Genomic DNA, 22,470 nt, shown 5'->3' on the forward strand with positions numbered 1-22,470 from the left:
GGCAGTGACTGGCTGCCAGGCCCCCTGGTGCCGTTAAGTTCATGCCAACAGGAAAAAGGTTTTTGCCAGCCTCATTTGTGCTTAGAAATTTTATCATGCAGTGTAGTGTACACCTCAGCCACTTTGTTGTTGTATTTAATGTGGGTTTGGGGGTGTGTCCTTAAGCTGTTCGTTTCTACGATCCGAACTCAGTAAACTCTGCCTGTAGAGTGAGCAGTTCAGTTCATTGTCAGGCAGTTAAATAAATACTCCTTTCAAAGATGCCACCTTGTGGGCTTGTGCTGGCTTCGTCTCTGCTCACAACTGCTGGAGTTCTGGCTGGTCCCCCTGAGGTGTGAAAAACAATGAGAATTGTTGCCTTAGGATCTTGAAATGCACAGAAGTAGAAGCTTTGTTTCATTTTTAAGACCTGTGAGCCTTTGTAGTCTGTGTTCAGGAAGTTAAACAACCTCTGCAGGTTCTTTATGTGATTCTTAATAAGGTGGTGGTGAGGAAATCAGTTGTTTATGCTTTCTGCCAGATGTTTGCACAGCATTATACAGTGCATTGTAGGCATGGATTAGGTTGTGGCAAAGGTGCATCTAATCAAGTATTTTAGGAGACACTGATCAATAGCAAATGCTTAGAGGACATCAAGGGACAGAGAAAGGATGCAGTGATGTTTTTCATAAATACTTTTCTGGCCTCTAGTAAATTGAGGCTTGAAAACTTTCTGTACTAGCAGCATTCTATTCTGTGAGGGTAGCTTGGAATGAGATAGGCTGTATCCTGGAAACAGCAGAGTTGGGTTAGACATTGCACTTTGGAGAAGGGGTAGCTTAACTTTAGGTGTTGTGAGGGTTCTCTGCTTCTACTGACAGTTCCTGCCTTTGGCTGTGGAAATGACTTCAATGTGCACATGGAGTTTTGTATGTTTCTCTGACTTTCTGGCCCAAAGTGTGAAGGTAAAAATTTGTATTGTTTAATATAATAAATCTGTGCTTGTCTACTTTATTAGTTGTCACTCTAAAATGTGAATGTTACAGCTGCCTGATTTGTTTGCATCGAGCTGTCCTGGCAGCAGAGGCGAAACTTCCAAGAGAGGGTTGGTTGGACAGCTGGGTTTGTGAACCATTACAGTTGTGCCAAGAGCAGCTGTTCTCATTCATGAATCACAAATCGAGAGTCATGAGCTGTGCTCATCCATCCTGGGTGACTTTGTAGACATCTCTGTGAATTAGCTCGAAGGCTGGCATGGGTCTGTTATTTCTGTCATATGAATTAGGTTGTAGAGAGATAACTCTAGACGACCCTGTAATATCTCAAGCAGAAATAGCTATTGTTGTGACTTGTTGTTCTAATCTGCCTACCTCAAAATTACAGTTAGAAGTGGGGATTTTTTGTTGTCCGTTCTGGAGCTGCTGCCACTTTTTTGCTGCAGTGAAGTACAAAAGGGAACCAGTGTTAGCTGTTAAACTGGAAAAGTTAATGCAAAATTCCAGGGTGTCTGTGGTGCAGCCAGTCAGAGATGGAGGCAGCTGAGTTAGTTATCAGAGCCTTGCTTTCGTGTCTGAAATACCTAACTCTAGTGCATAAGTATGTGCTGGCTGCACTAGGCCTCTCTTCCTGTGTATATATTCCTTCAGAAATCACCAGCAAATTGTCACTGAGATTTGTAATTCTAATTCCTCTTTTTCTTGTCTTTTAAGCGGTCTCGTTTGTGAGTAATGGGCAACTTCTTTTGGCATGTGTTCCCCACTACAACTGCTGTTTCCATTTGACAAACTGAAGCTACAGAGATTATTTCATCATGAGATAAAAGAATAAAATTTCAGATAAAGAGGAACTGAAAAGAGCTGTGCGCATTATTCATATCAAACAAATTTGATTTGTATGGGTCTAAATCCATTTAAAATAAAAGCTAGATGTTGCATATATTTGTGGGCTAAGGAGGAAGAAAGGCATAATGAGCAGCATAGATTATTTTTTCTCATTTCCTTGTGCTACTGGGGTAGTTTCTTCTGATGAAGATGAGTCCTCTGAAGTGCATGCTTTTTAGAGAACAGGAAAGAGCTGCTTGCTGTCTCATCTAAACAGCAGTTGCCATCAGTTTACACTGCAGCAGGAATACCAGTCAGGGACATGTGGGTCACAATTTAAGCATCACTGTGCTTTCTGTAAGGCTGATCCTGAAGCAGAAGGTATCTAACATATCCCTTCACCAGCACAACATCTGCAAGGTGATAGCATCTCTTCATCTAAGAGGTTCATATTTATTAGAAACTTCAAATCTCTACTTTATTTATCTGTGAGGTCGTCATGTTGGACATTCAAAATATTTTGAAATGTGACTGCCTCAGGCAAGTAAAGCTAACAAGGGGAGTAAACCAAAGAAGAAGAAAATAATGCTAGGGAAACAGGTGTTCATGGTATTGAGAGAGTTTCTCTGAAGGAAGGAAGACTCTGCAGCAGTATGTTTATATAAATAAACCCCTTCAGTTTCTTCTTACTTAGATGACTGAGAAATGGTAGAAAATAGTGTCTGCATGGAAACATTCACCTAGGTTTATATTTAACTTACAATTTTACTTCTCTTACATGATGTCTAGGGTTCCTCAGGGTTTTTAAGAAGACTCAAAGTCAGGACACGAATTGGAAGAGGAAAATTTTAATTGTGGTAACTGTGTTGAAATAAGCAGATAGAAGTGTTCCCTGGAAGAAAGAGTTCTTGAATGTAAAAATTATATCTATAAAACATAGTTTGTGTGCTTTATTCCTTGTGTGTCACATGTGAATGGTATAGGATGTATTCACAATGCAGTATGTGACTGAAATGCAGAAGCTATGCAGGCAGTTCAGTAAATAAACAGAAATTTTGTATGGAAAATGTTATGTACGTTTGGGCAATGCAGGTGAGGGAGTGCTACTATGTGGGGATGTGATAAATCAAGAAGCATTGAGATTGGTGTGTTGTACTTAAGAGATTCTAGTAGTTGTACCTAGCACAGGGGAGTTGCCTGTGATGCAGTGGAGCAGAGGCTGCAGGGCACAACACTAACAGAGTTTGTGCTGCTACTGCTCTTTCAAAAGTAAAGATTGCGGTTTCCTACCTTTTGATGATGTGGCTTTGAACTGCCTGAGACTATGTAGGTCTGAAGTGTTGCCAAATTTAACATTCAAGATTTTTTCAAATTTCTGATTTTTTTTTTTGTAGGTTTATAAAATTTCCCCTAAATTTGCTTTCTTGGTGACATCAGGTCCTTTTGTTTACACGGCAATAGCTGTCATCAATGTGCTTGTGAACAGCAGTCTTCTTCGTGGTGAGGCCCCCATGATCCTCTCACTGCATCCTTCTTTCACTGTGCCAGACAACAGGTTTCAAGTTCAGACAGGTGAGTTCTTCCTGACACAAAGAGAGGGAAAGGTAGTTTCATGTTGATTCACACTCCTTCACTTGTGATTAAGTATGCAAAATTGAGTCAAAACCCTGTATTCTGCTGTTGTGAATCTTAATTCCATGTTTTTAGAGACAGACTTGGCAGGTCAGTGGTTGAGAGATGATAAATTGTAAACTGCATCCCATGATTTCAGGATTTTTTTCAGGATTTTTTTTTCAGCATAGGTGTGGTCTTGCTTCAAAACGTGAGAAGAGAAAAAAATTCTGTGAAATATTTATTCATAAAATCACAGTGTAGCTACTTTGTAATGCCTGTGTCAAGTTTCAAATTAAGTTCATATTAAATGCTACTCTTTTGTGTTGTTATAACAAATGAGAATTGGTGAACAGGATTGGTTGCTCACATATAATGTGAGCAGGAGGATTCCTTAAATAACATTCAGCTTTTCATGGCTGCTGTATTGCAGCAGGTTACGTGAAGTTCATGACTACTAATGATCTAAAGCAAAATAGTACCTGTGTAACAGATTTTGAGAGTCAGTGGTGTCATTTAAAATTGTCCAAGTCCTGTTTGCATGATAAAACCTCCTGCCTGCTTGGTTGACTGTGTAATGAGGTAGTGACAGGGATTGAGCGAACAGGCAGAGAGGTAATAAATGTCAACATGGTTCTGTTATCCGAGTATGTTCCATTTGTTGTTTTTGCTTTGTTAATAATTATACGGCAAGACATCACTTCTTTGATTGTACAGGTGTGATGTCTTTTTCCACTGCTTAACATGGTTATATAGATACACAATGGACATATTTTCTGTTCTTGAACCTGGTATAACATTACTGTTAGGGTCTGTAACCTAACTATGGCATTTCTTTGGGTAAGACTATATCTGGCAAGCCACAGATGTGCATGTAGTTAAGCACTGTGTGCCTGATCACATTCCTCTATGCTCAGTGTGCTTTCTTTCTGTCCTCTGAAAGACTTTAAGATGTATGTATCTAAATTGAAAGGATTGTTTGCTAATTCAGTGTTTTGAAAGTGTTAGAGTGATACTAATCTGCATTAATGGACCCAATATGTCGTCTTTTAGACAAGCTAAACACTTGTATTTCAGGCTACAAGAAAAAGATGTTTCTTGCTTTTCTTTCCTGAACATTTTCATGGACCTGTTGGGTACTGAGGACTTCAGTGTGGCCAGTTTAGTGTTCAAGTCATGTGAAGGTAGCAACATGTATAAAGTGAAGGTCTTTAAGTATACAGGGGGAAACAGTAGGCATTTTGTCACTAATATCTTTGAGTAATCTAATTACTGCTACAAGAGATATTAGTGAGTAGAGAATTTACTGAAGCAACATAAAATGTATTTCTACTGTATTCTTACCCAGTGTTTCACTGCATAAGTCCTGAGCTTTATGAAAAAAAAAGTAATAGCCCTGTGGATTCTGTTGTTTGTTTTGCCTTCTCTTGTGGAAATATTTATCTGCAGGAATAATTTATGTTCTTTGTCTTCAGTGCTTCAGTTTGTACCTCGAAACATGGATATTGGGTTCTGCAACTTTAGCCAGCGCATTGAGAAAGGGCTGACAATGGCATTCCTGGAGGTGAACAAACACCAGGAGTTCTACAACTTCACTGTGCAGGTAAGAAGATAAGCATGTTTTGTCTGTTCCTTTTTTTCCCTCACCTTTGGTTGTCCTGTGTTTCATCCAGGCTGTAAAATGAGTTAGGTGTTCACTGACTGCCACTTGCAATGTAGAGCATGTAGAAGTATGAGGATTTGTCATGAGGTCAGTTGTTTTTTTTCCCCTACATAATGACATGGCACCACATATCCCTCTGGTTCCAAGCTTTTTGAAAGATTTATTGAATATGATAGAGTTTAGTTTTTCAAATCAAAAAAAGTCCCAACCCTTATCAAAATCATTCCCATCAGATTTTACTATAACAGAGTAGGGTTTACTTAGAAAGTTTTTGTTGGAAGACAACTTTCAGGTTTCATTGCTGTGCAGGGGATCCTTTAAGGAATATAGGAGTTAATGCACTCTGCCATCATGTAACTAAACATGCTAGTTGCTTCTGAGGTCTAGAAATACTTTCAGGATATGATATCTGTGACAGCTGCTGCTGGAACTTCATACATGAGAGGTATTGCATATGTGCTGGGTGCTGAATCACATATCAGAGGTTGAAACTCCCTGGGAAGTCAGTAATTCAGTTTAATGAGACCAACTCCCTCTTCTCTCTGAGTTCTTACATGTAATCTAACTTTGCTGTAATACTGAAATCAGTAAAAATTGTTTCATGTTGTTTAACTGACACCATAAATGTCTATATGTAGTACCCTAAAATAAAATCAGGAGGAATAATGGAATAAACTTTATAGTACCTAAAGTACTGTATAGTACATACAGAAAAGGGCTCAGAACTGTACAAATGAATGACACAACGTGACTGCATAGACTGAAGACAGAACATGCAGAATCGTTTCTTGGACTATTAGCTTAGAAAACGTATTTTAAATACTTCCTTACTGTCTGGCAGAGGTTTATCAACATGAACATAGCTGCTGTAAACATTGGTGCCAAAAAAAGGCTTCTAACCAGTGGTGGAGTTTGGGTGTTGTGCATGGTACAGGAGGTTTTAACCAAGAGAACATCCATTTTCAGAATGTTTCTTTGCCATGACTCCTTCACATCCGTTCCATGCAGTTTGGCATTCATCTAAGACTCTTTTTACAACTAGATCTGTTTTGCTGACTGTTTTGCTAGGTGGTTTTTTCATCATTTTCTGGACTAGTTTTTCCGATCATTCTGAATTATGACTGACTTTAAATGGTAACTCTGAGAAAAGGAATTTACATGTAACTGCTTATTCTGAGACTCAGCAGGCTGAATCAATCTGGAACAGATGTTTCTCTGTTTTGTTTTGAATTTGCCACTATTAGGTGGGGGGAAAAAGTCTGTTAAAGAATCAGTGAAAATGCCAGGGACTTGATTTTGCTGACCCTGCTTCAATCCTGTCTTTTCAGATCCTGAACATAACTCTGAGCAGGCCTGGGGTAGCATTTCGGCAAGGTCCTGTGAGCGTTGTCTTTGCCATCCGAGATAGATCCGGTTTTCTAAATGGGTCTGAAGTCAGTGAGCAGCTAAGAAACTTGTCTGTGGTGGAATTCAGCTTCTATCTGGGCTTTCCTGTGCAGCAAATTGCTGAACGTGAGTACTTGCTTGTAGCCAATACCACAAAATACTTTTTCCTAGTATCTTTCCTCTCTACAATTGTAAAGTAATTTTGTGCATAAGTGATAATGCAGCTTCAAGTACCTAACTTGTACCATGAATTCTGCAGAGCAAATCTGTGTCCGTCTGTGCTCACATATTGGTCATACAGCAGCTTGTTACTTTTGTCATAACACTTCCCTTTTGTGCTGGGCCGGTTCTGTTTAACCTGGCTTCATTAGTCCACTAGTCTTAGTCCAGATTAAAAAAAAAAAAAAAAAGAAAATCAATCGGTATTGGTGTGAAATACAATCCAAGGTGTGTCTTTGTGGTTATTTCTATAGAGGGCTTTGCTACTTCCCAACAGGGTTTACTGCCTTGGGCTTTTTGTTGCACATAACTGTGTCTCTGACTTTTAGAAAGCCTGGGACACTGGCCACATGAGCCTTTATTTGCCCATAAAACGTGTCTAAGTGATCTGTTATTCAGCAGCAGTGCTTTTTTTCAGTACTGCACTATGTTTTAAGGTATTACCTTTTAAGTGTATATCTCACTTTTTATGTACAGGTTGCATTTGCAAGTAATTTTTTTTCAGACTGTCATCATCCTAAATAGGACGTTGAATGGCAACTGCCTGCATAGCAGAGCTTGCTTGACACTCAGTCTTGAGAGCTAATATTTGGTTAGATTTTTTGAGATGACTCATGAATGTGTAAGCAAGATCATGAGAGAACAGTACTTGCCTTTCCCTCCTGGTGGGTGTTACTGTTAACTCAGTCCTTTAATTCCCTGTTTCTCCCATCTCACTTTGCTTTCCAATGCAGATTTCTAATTATTGCTGTAAGCTGTGTAGGTGCATAACCTCTAATACAGTGACTTCTGCAATGCAGTTAAACATCTAGTGGAAAATCAGGCCTAATGGTAGCTGGTGTTCAGAATGCAGCTGTGTATGTCAGTGAAGGCACTATAAAGAGAGTGACTGTCAACAGAAATTGCTCTCCTTAACACCTTTCGGTCTGTGAAAGATGCATGAGATACTTCTCCATTTACTAGAAGTAATTCAAAAGTACTAATTTTTTGAAGCTTTATATTTTAATGTTTCAACACTTTTGATCCCTCTACTCCCATAATCAATTAAAAAATGTATGAGGTTGTTGACTCATTTTCTTTAAGCATTTCTGCTCCCGTTTGGTCTCACAGAGAGTGTGTGCCTGTGCAGTGGTAGCTGTATTTAATGAAGCCAGGACCAAAAGTCTTGAGAATACCTATCCATGAATGACTAACATTTCTTTTGTTCTCATGAGGCCACAGAACTTCTCAGGTTGTGTGTGGGATGTGGTCTTTTTTCCTCTCAGTGAATTCAAATTAAATGTTGCTCCTACCTTGATTGCTTGAAAGACATTTCTCTTTACTCTGTGTAATCTCTTTTACACATTTGACCTAGAGTTTATTTAGCTTTTGGTGTCTTTGGTAATATTTTTGACTGGGGGGCTTTTTTTCTCCTGCACTGTACTACATTATACTACAGTTTTCAGTTTTGTCCACATGTTCTGAAATTATATTTGTAGTGCATTTGCAGGGTGCCCCTTGCTGAGAATCCATTTTATGGATTATGCAGTAGAGCTACAGTGCAATTAAGTGATAACAATTTCTACCAAGGCTGGTGTATCCTGAAAGAGGGGCTGGTCATAGGGGAAAAACTTGCCTGTTGAACATGCATGTACAATGTTCTCCTTGGGGTCGGAGCCAGATGACCTCCAAGATCCCTCCCAACCCAAACAATTCTATGTTTCTATTTTCCTTTTCTTAGGAAACTTGAAATTTCTTTAGTACTCGTAGCAGGAGCTCTCCCTGTGCTACCTGCATGCATACAGCGACTGGTCAGTGGGGATGATTCCAGGCCTGTGCTAGTGGAGTGCTTTGGCAGCTCACATGTCAATGACAAAGCCAAGTAAAGTAGAATGAGTGAAGAGGCCAGGATTTTTAGGAATGATGAGGTCTTCGTGAAGTGTGCAATGCAGAAAATATGCGGATTTGGTGGGTATGGTATCCTAAATTAAGGAACATCTTGTCAGTATTTGACTTGCTTTTTGTTAGAGGAACTCAAACTTACTGCAGACTGAGCCTGCTGCAGGACAGCACATTTTGGTATGAACTGGTCTAGTTTGGTCACAGTGGTGCTTTGATGTCTTTGTAGTCCCTGTTCTGGAACACCAGATATGGTGCTGTTTGATAAGCTGGAAAAGTGGGAACGCAGTTTCTCGGATTATTAGAGCTGTGGATCCATCTGTCAGCGAGCCCAGGATTAATGAATGTAGTTCAAACGCTTTTATCAGTGAGGCAACCACACCCAGTTATTTTTAGCTGTTTCTACAGTTTCTTACACTTGTTGCTGTGATTGTAATTTGAGCCTGCGGATTTTAGATCTTGAGTATTCAGAGCCAGAAATCCTGTCCAAGGGCTCAGCAGCATTGGGCAGATCCTTCTTGAAACATCTTATTCAACAGTCTGTTGAGGGTGACCAACAGCCAGATCCTCAAAGCTACTTTGGCAGGAAGATGCCTCAATGTTTGTGTTTTCTAGGCCCTGAACTCTCTGCATTCATGCTCTGCCTTGGTCTACAGAGCAGTTGTAGCAGGGAAAGTGTTGTGAAGGTCTTCCTTAGGCAGACAGCTGCTTTGATCTGTACAAATCAATATGCAGTTCTCTGCTTTCAGTATGATTTTTTCTGGGAATCTTAGATATTTACATATAAACAATTTGCATACATTATTGTTTATATGTAAATATGAAATGTTCCACGCTATGCTGTTCTGTGCTATTTGTGCCTTAGTTATCAGGCATGCTAACAGTTAATACTCTTGGTGGTGGCTTTTTTCTTTTTCCTCTTTGAGGACTCTGTATACGATTTTATAGTGTGCATCTGAAGAAAAAGAAAATAAGTTGTAGGTGAGCTGAGCTGTCAGGGTTCAACACTCAGCTTCAAGGATTGCAGATTCGTACTGAGGAAAAGGTGCTTGTGCATGTCCACACTGTTAAATGAGACCTTGACATCAATATCCCAAATATGAGCCGTGTTTGAAGGAATATGTTTTCTCCTTGCCTCGTTTTATGTTGCATTGCCTTTCATGCGCAGTCCTCTCACTGTTTTTATTCACATAAATAATGGTATTGATACTTTCAACTGTGTGGGTTGTCCCTGTGCAGTACATCATTAACACCAGGAATTTTTTGTCAGCTTTTTTCCCACTCATTTCAAGTCAGGATCAGTAGTGAAAGTTGCTAGTTTGACAGTATTGGACTGTTCTGTGCAGGAAGAAGGATGTTGAATTGGCCAAACCCGGAAACTTTCAGACTTTCTTTTTTCCTCACAAGACTTCTAGGTGACCTCAGCAACATGCTTGTATTCAAATGTCAGGTTTACACCTTTCAGAATGTTTATTTTACATTGTCCACCTTACGTTTCACGTTTCAGATTGTAAGTTGGTTAGATGGCCATGACCTACATATCAGCAGAAAGAAAACCAAATCTAATCACAGGTTTTGGATGCCAGTTCATTAAAAATAATAGGAAATAATATACTTGGTACCTCTGTATGGTTGGAAGATTTCTCAGAGGACAGGCAAGGGCTAGCTGTGTAAATGACCAACATTTGCCTTCATGAACTTCCCCTGAATAATTCTCTTTGTTTTTATTATGACTTTAAATAGAGAGAGTTGCCTTGGGCCTTGCTACTTTTCAGTGCTAAGTAGCACTTTGATGCATGTCATTTATTTTGGTTGTCTTAGAGATATGGCAAGGCCAATAGGGTAATACAAAATTGTATGATATGGTCCAAAGACTGCAGAAATGTTTGGCAATTTTTATTCTGAGTGCATTTGGATCAGACTTCTAACAGACACAGGGTGTTACTATTGCCCACACCCCCTATATTTGCATGGAATCTTATTAGTTAATGCCTTTGTTTTCGAACTGCTGTATTCCCTCCATGCTTTCTACTACTGTTCCTCCATTTATCAGAAATCAGAGCAATCAACATGATACTGGCTCTACCCTGCATGGTCCCAGACATCTCTGTAGGAGAGAGTCAGAGATACTTGGAGCATCTGGCAAAGGCCACGCTGCCTGAGCGATGTGCTTCAGACTGCTGTCAATAGGTCTCGGAGTGACTGGGTGACCCTTTGCCTTTTCAGTCAGCATTGAATTGATGCTGTTACACTGTATGGTGCTTCAGGGCTGCCTGTTAGAATCTTCTAATGATCTACTTCATTAATGCATCTATAGTCATGAGCAGACCAGCTGCAATCCAACTAATAATTGCATTTTGTCTATCCAACTTCCCCCTCAGAATAACAATCAGTCTGTGCTGTTGATAATTGTTAGTTCCAGGGGACTTTAGATACCTTGCAAATAAGATCTTTTTGCAGTGCTGAGACTCTAGATGAGATTGAGATCTGGCCACATGTGTGTTGGTGAGACACGTGACTGACCTGTGGAATAAGAGTTGGAACCTGGATTTGCTTCTGAGCACTCCTCAGTTGTCCCTTATTTCATGCACTCTGTGTCAGGTCTTAGAACCCAGCCTTAGTTGCCAATGATCACAGCACATCATCCTTTTCAATGTCAAGATTTTCTGCTCAAGTTGGTTTATTTTTAAATTGCATTAATTCTGTGAAAAGTTTAAGTGAATAGTCACCCAGCAATTTGCATGAATTAAATCATTTTCAAGTACTAATTAGAAAAAGTGTGAAGAGCACATTAAGTATTGAAGCAAAACATGATTTTGGTTTAAAAGAAGATAAAGCTCACAACTGCAAGCAGTTCAAAGCATTGTGGTCACTGGAAGGTTTTTGATTTCCTTATCATGCTCTTTCCATGCTTCAGAAAACAATAGATTCTTATTTTGTGCTTTTTTGCTCAGGTTGTATTTCTAAATTGAAGTAAACAATTGTGTGACCAGAGTAAATAAAATTCCAATCTAAAAGCTGCAATCAGAAGAATCGAGTAGCAGGATGCCAAAAATAAATGTGTGTGTTTAAATGGCCTGTGTGGTACTTTTCGTGTGTCTGAGAGTTTTGGGAATGTAATGTATCGTGGTCATTTGTAGAGAGGGCCAGTGTTTCCTGTTCAGAAAAAACAGACCGTATTCTGATACCCTCCTGAATGCAGTCACAAAGTACCTCCCAGGTGCTCCTCTTGAAGCTAGTGGTGCTATTATTAAAATGAAGGTGGAATAACCACATTTTCTTTTATTTTCCCCCAGTAAGAGTATTTATAAATCTGTGAAAATAAAAGACAAAATGTACCTAGTGATTCTTTTGCTTTTGCCTTAGCAAAAAATTCCTAGGTTTTTTAAGGGGCAAAAGAATCAGTTTCTAGGTGTACTGACAGAGGACAGTTTCTCTACAAATTATTGTATCATTAAATTAGAAAAATTGTCATTTTCTACTCCTCTAAAACATGAAGTAGTGACAAACTATTCTACAGCTGAAGACATCTTTACTCTAAATTGATCCAACATGGGCCAGGTCATTTAATTGTTATGTGCTGCATTCTTTCTATCCATGAAATGGTTTAAAAATTAACCTTTGTATAATGCTTAGCAAACTGCATCTGGATTAAATATTTTGAGAAAGTTAAGACCATTCCTTTTCCTTATTGCCATAGTGAAGCTTAAGATTTCCCTTGAGGAAACTGTTGGCCCAGCCCCCATCTTCACTTCTTTCCCAACATGTCTTTACTGCTCTCCAGTGGAAACCTTGGGAAAAATCTTATCCATACTGAAGTCAGTAGAAATAGACATTTTTACTTCACTGGGACAAGGATTTCACTCTGGAGCAGAGTTTTGTGGAAGAGTTTAGAAATTAAGAAAGCTTGGAGCCACCAAGCCAAACACAAAAGCCATGAGGTTGGCAGCAGTGTTTCTATATGCAGTTATTTGTGGGGTTTGTAAAAAATATTATCAGAGTGGTTGGTTTTTTTTAAATGCTTCCCCCTGCACAAGTCTGGAACACAAATCATATATATTTAGTTCTTGGCTTTACATCTAATGCTTTCATGTAGTTTCTGGCTCAGAGGAGGTCTTAATTTCATCCTGCAACACTCATGAGTTGCCTCATTGCCCTTTGAGCAAAACTCTGATCCTGCAGCTAGCTCAGTAAGAGTCACAATTCAGGCAGTGAGCCTCTAAATGTCTGAGAGCAATGACCTCAGTTGCAGCAGCTTGAAATCTTTCACGTAATAAATCTGACTCTTTCAGTTAGCTTCTTTTTGTTGGAGATGAACTGGGGAGTGTATGTTGGGATCATTCTCTTACCGTTGTGTCTGCATTGCCTCAGGAGCAGTAATGCATCTGTGTAAATAAGATGCTTACTGACAGAATAAATTATGAACTGGCTTCTTTTTTTGTGTGTTATGTTGTTGAGAATACTGTTCTTATGGATGTTTTTCCTCTGTTCTGTTTTTCCCTCAGCCTTTCATTATCCTAAGCTTAATGTGTCTCAGTTGATGAAGTCTTCCTGGGTGAGAACAGGTATGTACAGTCTCTGAGTAAGTAAGAGTGCAATTATTTTTATTAATGGGATAACTAGCACACATAAATATCAATGCTTAGGGGTGCTGCATTTTTATGAGGTAATAAATGTCTGAGCTGAAGAAATTCTAAAACCAAAGGCCTAGTGACCTGGAATGTCTCAAAAATGTAATTCCCTGGTCTAGAATTAACTTCTGCAATTTGTTGATAACAAATGCAAACCAGTTTTTGTCTATAAGGTAGTTCATTCTCAGAGAAACAACTCAGACTGTCAGGCATAAAGTGTCTGCTCTGCATGCTGTTGATATCCCACATCGATTTTTAGGTTTCTATTTTATTTTAAGTGCAAATTAAAATTTTGCTTGTATGACACTTCCTACCAAAGCATGCCAGGAATAAAACAGAGTGAAAATAAGTGCTTTCTGAGTACAAGAAAGGGTTTTACATTTCATTGATCTCTTCTGATTCATCCACAGAAGATCCCTCCCACCAAAGTCTTCTGAATGTTATTCACAGATGTGCTTGAGCTATCACATTTAGATGCCCAAAGGCTGTTGAGGTTGCCTGCATGCTGTAGGTCCTGCCTGCTGCTTTTAAGCCTGAATGGTGACCAGGCTGTGCCCACCAAATTTGCTCTTAAGGGGGAGATGCCCTACTGGATACATTTTGTCTTCTTTCAACTTTTATCACCTGTAGTTCACCTGTTACATAGACTTACTCTTTCTCCAGGTATCTCTGTCCCCTCTCACAAGTGCCCACTTTACTTTTTAACCAGGAAACCAAGTTGTAATTTAGCTTCTGAAGCACCCACAGTTTGTTTTACAGAAGAAAGATTTAGAATTTCAGATAATGCTCACTAACATGAGAGAAACTCATATGCATCTCTCACATCCAGTGCTATCCTTCCTTAGACATTTATGTTGGCTTTTTCAGTAACACTCCCTCCCCCTCTTTTGCTCAGCCTTAGGTGTGTCCATTGCTGCTGAAAGTTCCCATAGGTCCTGCAGTAATAAAACTGTTCTTCCTGCTCAGAAATCATGTCCCCTTGGATTTTTAAAAACTTCCTATCTGTTGAGATTTTGAAAGCCAATTGCAGCAACTTTTTATTTTGCTATAGAGGAATTTTTTGAAATCCCAGTTCTTGCAGGCAGTCTGGGAAAAGTTGGTAGATTTTGGCTGGGTCAGTCCTTTCAGTCAGTATATTGTATTGTAAGGGTAATGAATCATGACATAGGGAAATGATGGAATTTATGCATGTAAAGGATTTTTAATATCAAATTACCCAGATATATGTGCTTGTATCCCAATAGTCATAAAACACTGGGATATGCAATATTCTCTCTAGTTCTCCCTCTCAGCTGTAGAATACAATTCATGCTAATAAGCATAATTTGCTGATACTGAAATCCAATACATAGGCAAGAATAGTTTTCTACTTGGTGTATATAATAGCCTTAAGTCACTATCTATCTATTTTGCAGTTTAATTCTGAGATACTTAGTCTATGATTGAATTTAGAGGACAGATGCTGTTGATCTCTGTGAGAAATCAAGAAAATGTTTCCTTTTTCTGGCATATGCAGGGAAACGCTTTAAATTGAAAACTGGTTATAATATTTTTGTTTTAAAAATGAAAAAAATAAAATTATGTTTAATTGATCTTATCTAAGTAGGTGGCTTTTTATCAAGTACTACACTTGAAAAAAATAAATGTGGAAACACTGAAAAAGGGAATTCTAAAAAATATAAACCATTTTCAGGGAAAAGTACAGGAATCAAGACTGAATTTATGGTGAGTTGGTTTACTATCCTGTGGGATCGCTCAGTTAAATCATTTGAATGGCTGTGACTCCATTCACTCCACTTTTCTTTAACTGGATGTCATGTTGCTAGTAAAGGTCCACTGTTTTTTTTCATGTTTCCTCAGGGATTCCTCTTGGCATTAGCTGCCCGAGTGACCCAGGGGACCTGGGCTGGAAAGTGAAGTGGGCAGGGTTACTAACCATTTTTTCCTGTGCTTTGATTGGGATGCTTGTTAATCTTTCTCTTATCTAGGGAAGTTGCACTTGAATACACAGCTTCATTCACATGCTGCTGTTCTACTTTTTCTCCATGATTCTGGACCCTTGCCCGCCCCGTCTCCAGCTCTGTATCACTTCCAAACACAACACTTTGACTGAAATAAGTTGCAGCAGACAATTTACACAAATTTTTTTCTCGTATTAGTTTTAAACAATTCACTGAATGCTGAATGATGCTATGTATTTTTAAAATTGAAATGGTTTCTTCAATATCCTAGCCTAGTTGAGATTCCAAAAAAGTCCTCTGCCAATTTTTGGGTTTTTTTTAAAAATTTACTTCTTTTAACTTTTTCCTACCCAGTGTCTTTCTTTCCAACATGTAACCTCTGGCTAAATGGGACAGTATTGCCATATGAATTACAGCTGCTCTTCAGTTGCCCATGAGCTGTCACAGGGCTACTCAAAACTTGCAATTGAAATTGCAGAAAAGACACTGGCAAGTTTTACTAATTAATTGTTTTTTCTTGGGTTACTTTCTGTGCAATGTAGTTCTCTTGGGTGTCGTCGACCAGCGAATTCAGGAGGAAGTGTTTCGGGCTGAGATGGAACGGAAACTTGCTCACCTGCTGAACGAGGCTTTGGTCAGAGGGCGGATATGGAGGAGAGCCAGTTTTGCAGGAAACAACATTGTGCAGGTATTAAGAGCTCAAAATCAGAGAAAGAAATATAAAGGGTAATAAATTACTGCATAAGCTGATATTGTCCAGGCTTTGAGTTCAGAAATATAACTCAAAAGCATATATCACATTTAGCTGGTATAGTTCTTACATATACCTTGTTGTCTTTTAAGCCAAACATAATAAATGTAAATAGCTGATTTTTGTAAGCGCTTACCAAAAAATTTCTGTTAACTTCTTAAAAACTGTCCTAGGGTTGAGCTGGCAAAATGCCAGCTGTCCAGGACAGAGTGAAAGGGTTCCTCCTCCCCCCAACCAGCCAAGGGAAAAAGAAGAGGGAGGGGAAAAAACCCCTCAGAACTAGGTTTATGCTGAAACTAACTACATGTATTTATACAGAAAAGAGAAAAATAAGAGTAAACCACAATATAGCACACACTTCCACAAGTTATATATAACAAGAAATAATTTCCCACCTCCCAGTAAACACAATTTTATCAAAATCTTATTTTAAAAGCTTTCTATCTATTCTGACTTATGTGAGATGCCTCACAAAAGGAGACAGGATAATCATCTGAAAAAAACCACTGTGCCCAAACAGCTACTTCTTAGCTCTCTGTGATGTTATGGTAGGGGTGTAGAAATAGGAAATAAAATCGTGTGCAGCTTGATGCAACAGTTGAGTAGTATATTCTACCCCTTAAGTTCTTATTTGTCACAGTACTCCTGGTTGCAAGGTTGACTTTCAGGTAACAGTGATTAATCATGTCAGGTTATGCACACATGGCAATTTCTGCTCTCTGGGTTCCAGTGCTGCTTTAGAGTTCTGTCACAAGTGAAGTTATTCACCTAAAGTCCAAGAAGACTTGGATATTTTAAGTTTTAAATTCTGACGTGTTCTTTCTAATCAGTCCTACAAACTGAAAGCCAAAGTACTTTTTAATAGTTCATCTTCTTAAAAATTACCTTTTCCAGCTAATTCACTGACGGTTGGTTTACCTCACAGATGCCCTTCTAGTCAGTCATTCAGACCTATTATCTTTAATTTAATTTAATCCTACAGTTTTCGCTACCACTTAAATATCCAGATGTTGGGATAATCTTACTTTTGTTTTTCAGTCTCTGAAACATCTGTTTCAGTAATAGAGATTTTACTTTATTTTTCTTTAGTACAGCTTTGAATTGCTGTAAATTGATGTCTGCTCCAGATCTATTCCCAGCACCTCTTACTGCATTTTGTTCTTTATGCCTTAGTCCTCCCTTTGCATATAAATTAAACAAATATTCCTTATGTTGCTAGCAAAAATACCACAGCCTATACAATGTGTATGTTTAGATTACGGTTTTATGCTTTTACGTAATAAAGCTCAGGTAGTTTATTTTTATTTGCACAAAATTATAGGCATATCCTTTTTAGCTAAAGAGTAGTATTTTGGAAAGTGAAAATACAGCATTTTTCTTTTAACATTACATTGCTTCCTGGTACATAAAATGAGGCCTGCAGCTCACATTACAGTCAGCAGTGCTGCTCATTTATGCCATTTAATTAGTGGAAAGAGTCTGCCAACTGCTGTCCTTGGGCAGAGGAAGATTGTCTTTGTTATGGTCAGCACATCTTGCCATCCCACATAACACTGGGCTTCTCTAGGTGCTCACAGTCCACATTTTTAAAGAGGGCTAGAACTGTAATAAAGGAGATCTGGAAGAAGGCAGGCTGAAGAGATACCTTGCTGAGAGGTGTCTGTGATAGGTGTCCTGCTTTCCTGTATGAGAACAGCAGGTACCCTCAGGTACTGTAGCATCCTGGGAGCTTGCCTTGGCAAGATGTTCAGGTGTGTGGCAGGTAAGGCAGCCTTAGAGGCTGTTGTGTGCAACTGGACTGATGTACCTGGTATGGGCTCCTGAGTGAAGGACAGTTTCCTTCAAGGATGTTCCTCTGAGGCTCTAGTCCATAGTCAATTGCCATAAACCCTTTACTGCTGCTAGTTCTGTTCCTCATAGCTAAGTTTATAAGCTGTTTGAAGTATGTTGTATTTGTGCATCTGTTTGTGTCTTCTGGGACAGCTATTAATGTTTTTTGTGCTTTCTATTCAGATTTTCCCATGCATATTTCTTGCACACCAAACAGTGACCGCTATGATAGTAGAGCACAACAAAGTGGAAAATAAGAACAGAATCTGACAGCAACACCAAAGTGTTGGGTAGTTTTATTAACAGGACATGCATATTCCTATTAAAGGCTGGACTCACATTTTGCTTGTGTTGTGACCCTATAGACCAGAGTTTTTCCTGGGGTGAAAAATATTTATAGTGTATTGAAATGTGACATTTCTAAGCTCTGTGGAAAATCAGGACTGCGGGTCAGAAGGTGAAACAATTATTTGTGAATGTTACTGCAGGCATATTAGTTTCCTTTCACATACTAAGGAAATAGAAGTGATGCCTTGTGAGGTTTAGATTTCATTTCCAATGGCATGTGTTAGTATCTACGAATGTTAAAAATTACTCTTTAAATCTGGGCACTCTGCGTAAGAGCTTTGGAGCGTGCCCCATTATCATGCTTTCCCATTCTGTTTGTCTGTCTGTGCTATTAACAGGTGGCATTCCATGATAAAAAGAGAAAAAAGCCTATAACCATTATGTAGAAAAAGACCTGAAGCCTGATTGTTATACATGAGATAGTTCCATTGGTTTTTGTGTGATGTTGGTATTAATGTTTCACAAAGTAAGTCATGGGGTATATTTTCCATGGGCATCTGCTGCTGCTGCACATTTGAAGGCACGTGCTTAATGTGGTTTGCACTGCATCTGCAGAGGTTAGGACCTGTGCTATATTTTGTCAATAGTTTACTGTAATAGCTCAATTCTCATTACTTTTTTTTAGGAATTAAAGGACTTAATTGTCATTTGAAAAGGCACCAGGAGGTAATAAAAAAACCCCTAATTTTTCTTCATTCCAATGTGCTTGGCCTTTTGAACCTGATAGAAGGGGCAAAGATGATCCTAGTAAATGACAAAAAGAGCAGTGTTCTGATTTAAAGAACATGTTAGGCAGCATGTTGGTTGCAATGTGTAAAGTAGCAGCTATGAAGGGAGGTAATGACTGAATTGAGCTTTTCACTTAAGGCGGTGGTTCATTTTGTTGTTTTTCTACTGACAGCTTATGCGTCTCTCCCAAGTGTGGCAGGTCTCAGTCTTGCTGTGAGTTTTTAAGTTTATAGCTAAAGCCTTTGGGGACTGCTGCTGCTTCACCTTTTCCTCAGAGGCTTCTCACCCCTCCAGTGGCCACCCTGGGCAGCAACCAGCCCCTCTGTCAGGTTGCCCACAGCGTGTTCCTACCTCTGTGTGCAGTTCAGACCACAATACAATTTTGATTTAATTACGCAGACACTAAAATCTTACTTACAGTAAGACAGAAAGCAGAATCTGCTTTGATTATCTTTTCCCAAGGTGATGAATGCAGAAAAAAAGAAAATAATCCTTATGCATGCATTTTGGAGATTGTGCATGCATGGTTGCTTGTGTCTGAGTAGTTCTCATGCCTTTGAAACCCTGAGATGGTTCACCCACGGTCTCCTTGCTCCTGTGGGAGCTGCTGGCCAGGACATCCCACTGCCTGGCTGACCTCTGTGAACACCTTGTGAGCTCCCGTGCCACTTGGATTTTCCTGCTTTACTCTGTGAACTAGATTTGGTTACCAAGGCAACTCTGTTCACTGACCTATGATATTCACTTGAAAACACTTTTTAAATTAAATTTGCTGACACCTGAACACAGTTAAGCCTTTTCTCTGTGGAGGTTAAATGCAAATCTAGTATCAACAAAGGTGGTATCATTTATGTACACAGAAGTTGAATTGGTATTTCCCTCGCCCCCACCACTTTCTGCCTCCCATGTATTGAAATTCTTCATGTCCTCCCTCACTATGACATCCCTCACTGCCAAAGTATAACTGTAAAATGTTTAAATTCTTCCTTACACATGGGCTGCTTTGCTGGATGTCTGGAAAATAGGATTTCTGCTTGCATTCTTAATACTCTCAAGGGTAGAGACAAAACCAGTCTGAAGCTGTGCAGAGAGTATAATTTGGAGCAATATGTCACAAAACCTAGTGTACAGAAACTGTATAAAATGTAGGCACAGTGACTGTGTACCTCAGTTCTATGACTGGACTTAAAAAAACAGTTCAGATCCAGTATGCCATTTTCTGTGTTGAAGCTAACACAGAGGTTAGTTAAAACAATCTATAAATAAAATCTAGTGAGTCAGTGTGACAGAGACAAAAACTAAGGTACTGATATTATCACAGTTGGCTGTGTTTATGTACAAGTCTCACTGTCTTATGGTTGTCTCCAGAATACCCTGTTCAGTCATTGGCTTTCCCAGAATAGAAGTCCATAACCATCTCTCCTTGGTTTTGGAATTTTGTCTGCAGCTTCTCTCTATATGGTGTGAGCAGTCATAAAGTACTGTGTGTTCAGAAGGCATTATTCAGATAAAACTTAGCTTAAATTAGTGAGCTTAGTTCATAAACACTAGTGTGTACCTCCACTGGATGTTTCGTTGCCATGTTCTCTATACTGTGCTGAAATACCTGCAGCTACTTCTTCCTGTCTCCACTCTGGCTGCTCTTTCCCATCCCTGTTCCTCAGCATAGGGAGCATATGCTGTTGTTTTTAATTTTGTGTTAAAAATTGTATAGTTACAGTTGTGGCAACTTGCACTGGAATCTTGTCCTTTTTTACCCTCTGCCCTTTCTAAAGGCAGCTGTGGAGAAGTTTCTTGTTAGCCCATTCATTAATCTTCTGATTGTTACCCAGTGTGTGTAAGACACATAATTATAATGCTTCTTGTGTGCTTCACAGCACCATAAAATATATGACAATTCAGTTTAAGAATCTTGTAAATTTCTCTGATTCTGTAGCTTTGCTGTGCACAAAGGGGTTTCATAAAATTAAAATGAACACATTGATTTGCCCATGTGGCCTTTTAACTCCCATGTGAGTTAAGCGCTATTTAGGAAGGTTTCATCTGTGCTGAAAGCAGATAGCAGTGCATGCACCCTGCTGCTCTGTGCACTGAAACTGGGCTGTGGCAGCCCAGCTGTAACAGAAAGAATACAAAGCCATGAACATTTGTTAATGAGTTACATATTTGAGGTCTATGAAACCAGATTCAGCCTTACAGCTGCTGAATATGTGTTGAAACCTTATTTATTGATACTGTTTTGTTACCCTAGGCTGGGGATGGGTTGCCCCTTAGCTGGTACAAGAGTGAATAGTATTCAGGGTGAGCAGCAGCATTGGTTAAAGGGTCCTGTTAGTGAGTCTTGCTGTGTTTCAGATTTGCACATTTTTCTGCTCTATTTGTAGGTACTCTTTCTTACATCAAATGTGACAGACACTGAACAGTATTCTTGTTGATTTTCCTTGAAGACTTTTATGACAATTTTACTTCCTCTTTTTTTCCTTTTTTTCACCCCTTTTTTTATACATGGATACCTTACTGCTAATTTTTAGGACATGCTGAACATCAGAACCTTGTCCCTGTTGAGCTAGAACATGGCACTTCTTTCCTTCAACATGATTGTTAGTTAGAAAGTAGGAAAGAAAACCATACAAAGCTTTGTTTCTGTAAGCCTCAGACATGCAAACATTTGTGTGTTTACTTTACTTTAAGCCTATGGGCAGTGTTTGAGATTATCATTTATTAAATATGTACTTCACAGCAAAAGAGTAATTCTGAAGGAACCAAAATACGTTGCTCTATTTGTTCCAATTCCTTCCAGAGTTCTTCAAACTCTGTTTTACATGATAGAATACCTCCAACTATTTATTTGGCCTGATTCTTTTTTGAGCTCACCATTACATGTAAATGGTGAAACAGAAGAGAATTGTTATATATAAAGATTTAATTTTACAGGAATTCAAAGTTATGTGATTCTCCTATGCAATGTAGATGTTTGGTGGTTAGAGAGTATCTACAGGGCTTCCTCATAGCATGCATTCTTTTGATTATTAATGTCTTTAGAAGTAGGCAGGAAGAATTGCTTCCCACAGCGTCAAATACATTCCTTCCTGAAGAAAGGTGGATGCCAGAGGGAGCTGTTTGGAGGATGAAGGTGACTGTGCAAGTGCTTTTGTTGAGGCAGAGGAAACTATTTGATGCTAACAGAATATTCGCCTGTGTAGCTGCTTAACATTTGGAAGAACTGGAACAAAGAGGTGTGTGTTACGAATAACAAATCAAAGTCAAAGTAGGCATTTAGAGAAGGGAAAAGAGCAGCCACACTATTCTCTTCAGTAGTTCCTCCTAACTGACAGTTGCTAAAGGCAGTAGAGGCTTCCAGGGTGGCACAGTTCTGACATCTTTAGGGTGAAAGCAGTTCTCTTCCTTATCAGATCGGTACGTTGTTATGAAATAACATAATAACACCCAGATGGGGTGGGGGGATTGAAATTTCGGGTTTGCCATAAAAATGTATTACATAAGGGATCACTTCCCTGAAAATTTTCCTTTCAGTTACAAAATAGGTATTTCTGTAAATTTCCCAGGATTCTAGAGCACTTGAGTAGTGCTTGTGTAATTAGACACAGATACATTATTCCAGCAATGTTGCCTTCCTCTGGATGACTTCCACTCAAAATCTTTT

The 22,470-nt window shown here is 39.0% G+C and overlaps 1 protein-coding gene across 5 annotated transcripts in view; it reads left to right on the forward strand.

The window, feature by feature from the left end:
- The window catches only part of KIAA1549 (KIAA1549 ortholog), a 159,103-nt gene that overhangs the window by 80,032 nt on the left and 56,601 nt on the right, over positions 1-22,470 (forward strand). For all 5 annotated transcript variants that reach the window (XM_071551096.1, XM_071551098.1, XM_071551097.1 and 2 more), the window contains exons 4-8: positions 3,194-3,371; positions 4,886-5,013; positions 6,402-6,585; positions 13,062-13,121; positions 15,691-15,836. In XM_071551096.1, coding sequence (XP_071407197.1) covers positions 3,194-3,371; positions 4,886-5,013; positions 6,402-6,585; positions 13,062-13,121; positions 15,691-15,836 — 696 coding nt within the window. The remainder of the gene's footprint in view (positions 1-3,193; positions 3,372-4,885; positions 5,014-6,401; positions 6,586-13,061; positions 13,122-15,690; positions 15,837-22,470) is intronic.

This window comes from Pithys albifrons, chromosome 3, assembly GCF_047495875.1.
Source record: "Pithys albifrons albifrons isolate INPA30051 chromosome 3, PitAlb_v1, whole genome shotgun sequence".
NCBI lineage: Eukaryota > Metazoa > Chordata > Aves > Passeriformes > Thamnophilidae > Pithys > Pithys albifrons.